General features: G+C 47.2%; 1 protein-coding gene across 1 annotated transcript; it reads right to left on the bottom strand.

The window, feature by feature from the left end:
* Window positions 1-1,008: 1,008 nt before the first annotated feature.
* Window positions 1,009-6,688, bottom strand: LOC131561524 (cytochrome P450 2C9-like). The gene is made up of 9 exons (XM_058810842.1): window positions 6,474-6,688; window positions 5,973-6,135; window positions 5,352-5,501; window positions 4,887-5,047; window positions 4,318-4,494; window positions 3,677-3,818; window positions 3,167-3,354; window positions 1,868-2,009; window positions 1,009-1,581 (listed from the first exon to the last, which is right to left on the bottom strand). The coding sequence occupies exons 1-9, from the start codon at window positions 6,651-6,653 to the stop codon at window positions 1,400-1,402; spliced, it is 1,485 nt and encodes a 494-aa protein (XP_058666825.1). The 5' UTR covers window positions 6,654-6,688; the 3' UTR covers window positions 1,009-1,399.
* Between the last annotated feature and the right edge of the window lie 3,319 nt (window positions 6,689-10,007).

The raw sequence follows: 10,007 nt of genomic DNA, 5'->3' as shown, positions 1-10,007 counted from the left end.
CAGCCTTAGACTAATGGAAACCTCAAGGTAATCTCCTCCCCACATGCCTGGGTCTCATACGTGACTGCTGTTTCTGCTTGCACACCTGTCCATTAGATGCAATCCCAGATGAGCAGTCAGCAATGGTTTGCCGTTGTTTTAGAGTACACAAGCAATAGAGCTGCAGTCCTCATGGGAAAAACTTGAGGGACAAGGAGGGATGGACCTGAGCTATGGGCAAATGTGATATCTCTATCAAAGTAATTCTAAACATTTCCAAAGGGAGGTGGGAATGTGGCCAGAGAGCTTCTGCCACAGTGGGAATTCTTGCACACTGTTTTCTCTGCAGTACTCACATGGTCTCTGAGTGCCTTGTGAGAACCAAACACAGAAATTATATTTTGCCACTATGACTTTTGTATGACCGTGATGCAGGGGACAAGAAGTATCTATGTAAATGAAGATCAAGACAAACACAACAAACTGAACATCCAGACACAACCAAAGGCCACAGGAACAAAGAAGCCCAGGAGAAAGTAATCTGTGGTGGAATATTTTTATTAAAACCATCTGGCCTCTTACTGAAAGAATGGCACCAAATTGTAGCTGGAGGCAAAAATAAGAGACACTACCCTTTTCCTAAATGAATTCATTTTAATAAAGAGCATCTAAATCCCTGCAGTGATACTGATGGTAGAAAACAAGTGCCAGAGAGTTGGTTGCAGTCTCCAATGCTCAGGTAAGTGACCTCCTTGCAACAGGCTGCAAAAAGCATGAATGCATTCTTTTCATTAGGCAGACAGGCTGCAGGACACCCTTCCCCTCCAGCACCGTGAGCCTTCCCAACTTGTGGTGTGCTGTGGCTGCTCTGGAGCTCCCTGCAGGCAGCAGCGGTGAGCACAGTGGGTGACAAAGGCAGGGAGGGACAGCCCTTCCCACAGGGTGCTGGCCACAGGCTCTGCAGACCTACTCTGCAGTGCAGCAGCCAATGTGGGCACTGCCCCAACCCAAATTAAATAACAGCTCAAATTGTCATAAACAGATATTTGTTTATTGGATCATGAACATACACACATGCAGCACTATCCATCTGCAAAGCCAGGTCTTGGAGGGACACATGCTGTGGAAGAGCCAGGGGAGCTGTGCTGGTGAGAAAACCAACAGTGGCTGTTTGATGCAGCCACTGCACTCAATGATCCTGTGACAGAGCATCTGTGCAAGAGGCTGCAATGTCACCCAGGGCCTCCTGCGGTGTGGTGGAGTTCTGGGAGGCTTCAGAGGTCTCTGCTCTGTGCCTTGTGTTTGGACTGCCTTCCTGAAGGCCTGGGAAAGGTGGGCCAGTGCTCCTGCTGTTGATTTTAGTAAAGAACATGTAAAGGAATAGCCAGTTTTAGGACACTGGAGAGTGGTTCAGTGCTTTTCAGCGGGGGACAGCACAGAGCTGGTAGGCAGGAGGTACATTGCTTGTCCCACTCAGAGTCGGGGTAATGTTGAGCTCCTGGGGGTTGACAACAGACTTCAAAGTAAAGTTCTGCAAGATGGTGGCTATGAGTAAGAATATCTCCATTCGTGCCAGGCCCTCTCCTGGGCATATTCGTTTTCCTGAAAGTGAAAGCAGCAAATAGAACTCAATGGGAGTTTCTGAGTAGACCAGAGTTTGTGCTTAGCAGCTGTGTTGCACAGCTTTGTTTACTACACACAGCCATAGCAGTGAGACAACTGTCAAAGTTATCATGGACATTTTCAAGAGAAGAATTTGTTGGCAAAAGACCCCTGACAGTTTGGATGGGTGTGTGAAGGAAGAACAGCAGGGAAAGATGGGAAAGACGGGGTGATCACCAGAGGAGGAGGCTGACAGAGAGAGGAAAAGAGCAAACCTGTGCCTTACCTGCTGAGAAGGGCATGAAGAATTCACTCTTCTTAAAGCTGCCATTCTTATTCAAGAAATGTTCAGGATTGAACTCATGTGGGTTTGGAAACGCTTTACTGTTGTGGAGGACAGAAGTGAGGACTGGAAAAATTGTAGTGCCCTGGAGTAACACAAGAGGAGCAGAACATGAAAGGCTGGCAAATGAGGTTACTCAATCTGACAGCCTGCAAGTTGAGACTGTGCTTCCCGGTATAACCCTACCTGTGCCTTTGGTTTCCCTTTAGAGACCCTTCTTTAGAGGAGGCAGATTTAGGGAGACCCTGCTGAATGTCACAGCAGTTGTTGGCTGCTCTTCCTGAATTCTCCCTGTCGTCTCCAGGGTATTCATTCTGACCTTGTGCTGGTCATCAGGGGACACCCTACCTAATTCTTCTCTTTCTTGGTGTTTCACAATAATGACTTTGTAGATGCACCATGACCCTTCTATTCTACGAGTCCAAAATATCAAAAGCACACAAGGCTGTGGAAAAGAAGTTCCTGTGGAATTCCCCTGTCCTCACAAATTTCTCCTGCCACAATCCTCTACCTTTCCACTTCCTGGCCAGCCGTTGACAGGGGCTAGAGTATTCAGCAGCGATGACACAAGAGTTCTCTGCTGATGGCTAAGCAGTTCTCTGGGTCCTGCCTGATGATTTTGCACAGAGAGCTGGAAATCACTCTACCAGCAGCCCATGTACTGCTGTTTCCCAGCTGCCCACAGTCACCCCGAAGAGCAACAAGCACTGCTGCAGTGAGCCAGGCCAAGCCACGGGCTTCTCTGGCCCACCAGCCTACCTCTGGCAGTGGCCAGCAGAGACTGCCTCAGGAAGTGTGGTAGAACAGACCCAACAGGTTTGGCTTGTTTCATTCAATGCAAACATCCCCTACAGTATTTTGTGGCTCAAAATCTTTCTGTGCTCAATAACCAGCAACTGACTTTTCTCCCAAGCATGTGCCCAAGCTATCCTGGATGGTGGTGAGCTGCTCCTCAACTTTGTGTGAGGAGTCTTTTGTGTGCAGAATCACCGCTCTAGTTTGTGGACCTAATGTGCTTCTGCAAATATGTAAAGCTTCTGAGCAAGGGAACAAAAGTGTTGGTCAGAGCTGCTGTTTTAGTGTTGGCCCACGGAGCATCAAGAAGGGAGTGCAAGTCAGCTCCAGCTGCTTGAGAATAAAACACTCACAAAGGACTGGGTGAAAACAAAATCATGCCACAACAGTTCTAACTTGTGGCTTGTAACTGACAGCCTAAGAACTGCTGAACTGGAGGGAGCTCACCTTAGGAATGACGTAGTCTCTGAAGCTGGTGTCTTTGGTCACAGTGTGAGGGAGAGCCAGGGGGACAAGAGAGATGAAGCGCTGGATTTCATGGACCACGGCATCTGTGTAGGGCATCTGGGACCGGTCAGCCACACCGGGTTTTCTTGATCGTCCTACTACCTGGTCAATCTCTTCTTGAATTTTCTCTGTCATGAGAAGCACAAATCATCAAATGGGTAAATAAAACCAAACCCATCTAAATAGGTTGCTGTAAACTAGTAACAAATCTCAGATGGCAGGAGCATTAAATTGATTTTGATGTTGACTGGAACACAGCTAACACTTCTGCCCATGCAAAGAAACTTGTATTGATTTGGCTAAATAAAGATGTGGACACAGTCAGGTCCCAGAGAGAAAAAGAGAGAGAGAGAGAGAGATATGAAGGGAAAATCTGGGAGGAGGATGTGGTGTTAGTCATGTGCCCAGCCCAGGGGAGCAGCTAGAGAGGAAGAAGTCACAAACTGGTACCTTGTATCTTTGGATATTTGAGAAGAAGCAGAAGTCCATATCGTACAGTGGTGCTTGTTGTCTCAGTTCCAGCAATGAACAAGTCGAAAGCACTTGTTATCAGGTTCTTCATGTGGAAACTGGAATTGGGACGATCTTTCTCCTAAGGAAAAGGCTTTGTTTTTCCTCTGGCTGAGATGAGAGAAAGTGGCCCTTTCACATGTCATCCCAGACCTTCCTTTTCTCCTAGAGCTGTGGCATTTCTCTGCTAAGGGGCAGTAGCCATCTGGGGCATTGCAATGCAGCCTTTAGCAGTAAACTCAATACTAGCCTCCTTTTAAGCTGTGCCCTGAATGGCACTCTACTGCTTGTTTGCTGTGTCTAATGCTTTCCAGTGAAAGAATTGCAAGACCAGACTGAAAAAGTCCCTGTGTTTTGGTGAAAGCAGAGGAAGCTCTCCCTCTCCAAACAGTAGTGGTGGCTGGTGAGCACGCAGACCCAGAACTATAAGCTCTAACAGAGGCAGTATCTGGGGTATTGTTGCTGTTTTCCTATTTCACAGCTGAGTTGGAAGGGGTCATCCCCATGTCTGTGTTACTTATGAGAGGGAAGGACTCAGCATAGGTGTCTTTGGGGACAAGCTGGGGCCATCTTCTCCTTACCTCCTGCATTTTGCTGAGGAAACAATCGATGAAATCCTGAGGGGAGTTGGGATCTAGGGAGGCTTGGTGCAACTTTACCTCCTCTGCTACAAAGGCTTTTAGAGCATCAAATTCTCGAAATATATTGTTGTGTGGGCCAGGCAGGTAATCCATGATATTTGAGAACATCTGGTAGAGCTGGAAGGAAAGAAACAGGAAGGTCCCTAGTATGACATTTGCCCCATCCTTTGATACTAACCAAATGCCCAGAAAAGCCACAACCCTGTCAACTGAGCCAAGCAGAAGGACTATGAGGCTGAGCAGTCTGGCAGGACTTGCATAGTAGTAGTAGTAGTAACCTTAGAAGTGGAGAAGAAAGTTGTCCAGGGCTATTGGGAGCTATTGAACGTAGCTGGCAAAGCCAATTCCAGCTTTGGTGAGGGAGTTTCTTGCTCTTGAATTAAATGCCTTCAGTGCAGCAGAGCATTGATGGGGTCCCACTTAGAAGACTGAAATGGAATTTCATTGGGAAGGAGGCCTCCTGCTCCCCTAGGAGAATGTTGCCACTGTGAAATGCCTACTGAACGTACCTGTCCCCAGAAGGAGTTCATCATCTCAAAGATGTTGTTCATGTTGTCCATCAGAGCTAGGAACTTCTTGTCTTTATAATCATATCGTTTCCCAAAGACAACGGAGCATATGACATTGGAGACAGAACAGCTCAGCATGAAGGTTGGGTCAAAAGCTCTTCCTGTGATTTCAGAAACATTACAGACTATTAAAAAAAACCCCATGAAATGTTGTTTGTCTACTTATGGCTACTGTGGGTAATCTGAACTCCGGTTGTTAGTGGAAATATCAGATCAGTCTCTGAGTGACACAGAAGGGTCCTCCAAACAGAACAGGACATGACCACAAAATTATTTCAGCTTCATAAAGAGGAGTAGCTGGTGCATGGACCAAATCCATAGGAACTTCATTCCATGCTAAAGAAGTGAGCTCCCTTAATAGAGCCTATTTTTTCAAACATAAGATATATTAAAAATGGATTGTACCCTTTGTTTTGTTGATCTCTTCAAGCAAGTAGTCAGATTCCTCCTGTATCCTCTCTTCAATGCTCCTCTTCCCCATTCCAAAGTTGCGCAGAGTGGTGAGAGAAAACCGTCGGACTTGTAACCATAGCTCATTGTTGCTAAAAATAATCCCTGCAGAAGAAGAAAGAAGAGGAAAGACATGTCTTGGGCATGCTGGCTGTGAGATGAACAGTGGCTCATGGTGACAGTGAATCCTGTCCCTGGAGAGTACTGACATGGCAGCGTCACAGCGTACTGTGGTTTAGAGGTTCTGTAGTCCAACTGCCTGCTTTTGGTCTTCTCCACTACATGCCCAACATCCTTGTGAATAATTCATACTCCCCCATACACAATTTCCCTTGCTGCAGCTGCGGGCTGCTGCCCCTTGCCATTTCCCTGCCCATCTTTGAGAGCAATCTGGCTCCCCTTCTCTGCCACCTCCCACCCTCTGAGTGGCAGTAGCCTTCTCTGGCTTCCCCTCTCCAGGTGGATTGCACCCACCCCATGCAGTTTTCCCTCATGCAAGGTACACTCCAGCTCTAATCTGCTGATCACATGCTCAGCCCTTCCCTTCTCCTTCAGAAGCTCAGCCAGCAAACATACCTAATCCATTGTTAGCCCTGTCTCCAATTGGCATGTGTCCCCTGGAAGCAAACTCGTCTGCGCGATCGACCAAGGCTTCTTTCACCACATCGTATCCATGCAGCACCACCACTGGGTCAGAGCCCAGGTGCACTGTGAACAGGGGTCCATACTCTTCACTGAGCTGTAAAAATGCAAGAGAGAACATGGCCATGGAGCAAATAGTGAGGAAGAGTGGGGAAATCTCCTTGCTGCTGCCTCCCACAGCAGGCAGTTAGCCTCACACATTGGTAACATCAAGATTTGGGTCTCTCATGATAAATGTGGCTGTGCAGATGGGTCCCACCTATCAGGCCCTAAACAACATGGCAACAGCAATGAGGGAAAGCAGCTGCAATCCCCATGACTTTTCTGCTCCTCTGGAATTGCAAGTCATTGAGCCATAGCCACAGGCTGACCCCACACACAAGTCCCACAGATTTCTCACCCAAAGCAGAATGACAGAAGAAGAAGTGGCCTTACCTTCTGGAGGGTTTTGGCCAAGTTACTTGGTTTCACCTGCAGCAGGTTGCCTAGAATGGGAAGGGGAGCTGGTCCTGGAGGCATCTTCCCCTTCCCAGACCTTCCTTTCCATGCTGCAAAGGAGAGCAGGCAGGCAATGCAAACCAGGAGGACAACAGTGGCTCCTCCCAGGAGCTCCATTTTCGTCTGTGGCTCAGGAGGGAGTGACTCTGGCTGTCAGAATCTGAGTTTATACCCCAAAGGTCTATGTTAGTTCAAGAGCAGGTTTTGGGTCACATGGCTGAGTCAGTCAATGTTTACTAGTCAATCATTTGTTAGATTGCCCTGTGTTATGAAACTAAGACTTTTATTGGCATTAATTATTCTTTGAAGTCACACCTTATCTCAAACAACTGCAGAAGCCAACAGAGATTAGGAAATCTGTAATGTGCTCACAAAACTTGTTTTCTTTTATCTAGACTTAATTGTTAAAGAAATCATGGTAGGGGGGCAATGTCCTTCTGAGGCCCTCACAGATATTCACTGTCACAAGAACATCTTCCAAGTAGTTCAGTGACATTTGGGTTTTCTTTTCTTCCATATTGATTGTGCAAGCCGTCAGCACTGTGAGCCATCCTTCATTGTTCCTGAAATCTTCCTGATGTTATTAGTAAACTTCATACTGCATGTTATTTGCTAAAGGACAAGCCACTGTGTTTTCCTCAGCAATTGCTCAGCAATAGCCCCAGTCTCTCTCCATGACTCATGTGAATCTGTCCTCACAAGAGAGGAGAGTATAAAATATCTACCCAGCAAGGCTAGAAAGGTCTCCAGACATGACAACAGACAAGAAAGGACTTGCTGGGTGAGATTAAATGAACATGTAAGAAAAGGGGACAAAACCTTGAGACTCTGACCTCCTCAAGGGCTCCTAGAGGAAAAAAAGAGAAAAGTAGAGAGAAGAGAGAAACCCAGAACTTGAGAGAGTCTCTGGGAAATGGCTTCCCAAACTGGAACAGAGATGTACTTGTCTGAGGCTGGGTATAGGCCATTGCAACCTGGCAACTTGTCCTTGCACTTACCAAAGCAGCTCACCCAACCTACAGCTGGAAGCTGGCATGCACAGGTTCTTGTTTTCTTGATGTCTGACTCCACTATGAGGAACTAGTGCTCTGGAAGTTCCCTAGGTGCTCTGGGAGACAGCAGAGCATGTCGACTGTGTTGCAAGGGCTTAAAAAAGAGCTGGAGGCTTCCTGCCCAAGATTGCCCATGGCCTGCGTACCAGCGGGGTCCCAAGAGCAATGGCAGGGGCTGGTAGAAAACCCTCAGGGCTGTGCTCATGTTGTTCAGTCTGTCCTCAACTCTCTGTCTCTCCTGAACTGTGACACATTTGCAGGCAAAACTGATTAAAAGGTGTTGCAAGGATAGGAGATGTGGGACTTGGTGGGAATTAGTAAGAGGCCTGGCTGAGCTGAGTGCTTCGTTGGGGCTTACTGTGTTTACTGCACAGCAGTGTGTTAAGGTGAGTTTCCCTTCCACTCAGAGGAGCTAGTGAAGATCTCTGTCCCTTGCAAAAGTTTTTGTACCTTCTCTACAGAAGGGAGTTCTAAGTCATCCTTGTTCTCTTGGATGGGTGCAACAATTTTCTAGTTGTTCATTTTAAATCTTATTTTACTTATTTGAGAGCTTTGGTGGAAAAACCAAAGTGCCAACAACTTTTGGCTAGTTTCTGGGCAGAATTCCTGCATCAGCTCAGATGCTGCCAGGGCAGTTTATGGAAGTTCATGTAGGTTCATGGACTTTCATCTAATGAATGTAAAGTTCATGAGAGTTTGCACTTTGACATGAGGTAGCTGCCAGCTGGCAGCGTTCATGACCGTACCACCTTGTCTACGAAGTTCCCTGTTTCCTATGGCACTCATTGATCAGACTAGTGGTCCACAGAGAGGTTTTCTTCACCTACCTTCATCCTCTGCATGTCCTTCCTGTCTGTGGTGGTCTTGGCTGCTGTCTAACCTGGTGCTTAAAACTGGATCACTGGAATGCATGAGAATGATCAAATGGGTGAGGAAAAGATTTCTGAGGAAGAGAGACCTGCTTGTTTCATTTCAGCTAGGCTAGTTTCCACTTTCCATTTTCCATAACAACTTCTTTCAAACAAAGCATTTAATTTCCCTGAAGTTCAGGCTCCTCTGAAGAGCCTTCCATCCCTACATGATCAAACACAGCTATTTGGCGTCTGTGTAGGAACTAGGAAAGGGCAGTTGCCTGAAACTGTTCTCAGCACAGGTACTCCTTGGCAGATCTACAGCACTTCTGGGGTTCTTTCATGTAGAATTATTCTTCAAGTCCATGTAGACATTTTTTTTATTATCAGAAGTAAAGTATTGATGGGTTAATGTATAATAAAAGTACTTCCCTATAGCTCCAGTACTTTACTGATTTTTACCCAGTTATCAGGAGGTAATGCAGCCAAAAGAAGCACTTGGCTGTCATTCAGTGATGATGTGATTGGGGCATACACAGTTCATACAGGCTTCTAAAGAGATGAAGCCTCCCTCCTTGCCAAAGTCCAAATGTTTTCCCTGGTGTCTCTCCTCAGTTGCTGCCTGGTGCCCTAGCAGGCACTGTAGGGAGCACAGTTGGTTCATGAGGGCTGCTCAAGCCTCAGCTATGCAGGCAAGCTGCTAAGATCCATTGCCTCCATCTCCTGTTGTGCACAGCTGCTGGCAAGGTCTTACACTTTGTGGAGCAGCCATCCTGGCAGAGGTAGGCACAGCGACCTTCTTGACCAGCTGGGATCATGGCATCTTGCACAGCTGTGCAGCTAAGATGGGCTGTGGGCTGAGGTGGAAGGGCAAAGGAAATGTCTCCCTCAGACTCAGCTGCTGCCCACCCACCATGCCTGTGGTGAGGGCTGGCTGGGGCCAGGGTACTGAGGCTGTACGGTGCTGTGCAGACATCCAGGAGCTGGAGGATCTGCTAAAAGGCAGAAGTGTAAAGACATTCACAGTTTCATGGTATGAATGCAGAAACATGCATGGAAAGATGGACTATGAGGCATTCACTTAGTGTGGCTGCCTGATGTGTGGCTGGGGAGGAGACTCTCCATGACACCTTGCACTTACAGGCAGGTAATGGCTGCTGGCAGGCAGTTTTCTCTGGGATAACAAAAGCTCCCCTTGCCTATGTTTCAAGCCCATCTCAGGGGCCACCTGCCACTTTTTGGGTGTAGGGATCCCAGAGAGCATCCTGCCACTTACCAACCAGGTCTGAACCAGTCCTGCAACTATCCCCACACAAACACACTGCAAACAGGGCTGTAAGTCCACAGCCAAGAGTGCTTATGGGGAATCACCACTGTTTAGGTGTGCAAGGCCTTCTGAGCTCCATGATTTCTCACAGATTTTATGTGGAGGGCTCTTTCTGTGCTTTTGTGTCAGCACCCTATGTCTGGCATTTGAACCCGTATGATCTTTAAAAGAATAAAAGAGCATTGTCACTGTTTCTTGCACTCATGCCATGTATTGAGCAATTAGAGCAGCAATAGGGTGC

The sequence above is a fragment of the Ammospiza caudacuta genome, chromosome 9, assembly GCF_027887145.1.
Source record: "Ammospiza caudacuta isolate bAmmCau1 chromosome 9, bAmmCau1.pri, whole genome shotgun sequence".
Lineage (NCBI taxonomy): Eukaryota > Metazoa > Chordata > Aves > Passeriformes > Passerellidae > Ammospiza > Ammospiza caudacuta.
This window is presented reverse-complemented; position numbering and strand designations above follow the sequence as displayed.

Coding starts and splice junctions, on each gene's coding strand:
- LOC131561524 (XM_058810842.1), bottom strand. CDS start 6,653: ATGGAGCTCCTGGGAGGAGCCACTGTTGTCCTCCTGGTTTGCATTGCC. Junction 3,819..4,317: donor TCCTCAGCAAAATGCAGGAG/GTAAGGAGAAGA, acceptor CCTTTTCCTTAG/GAGAAAGATCGTCCCAATTC. Junction 3,355..3,676: donor CAAATATCCAAAGATACAAG/GTACCAGTTTGT, acceptor TTCTCATGACAG/AGAAAATTCAAGAAGAGATT.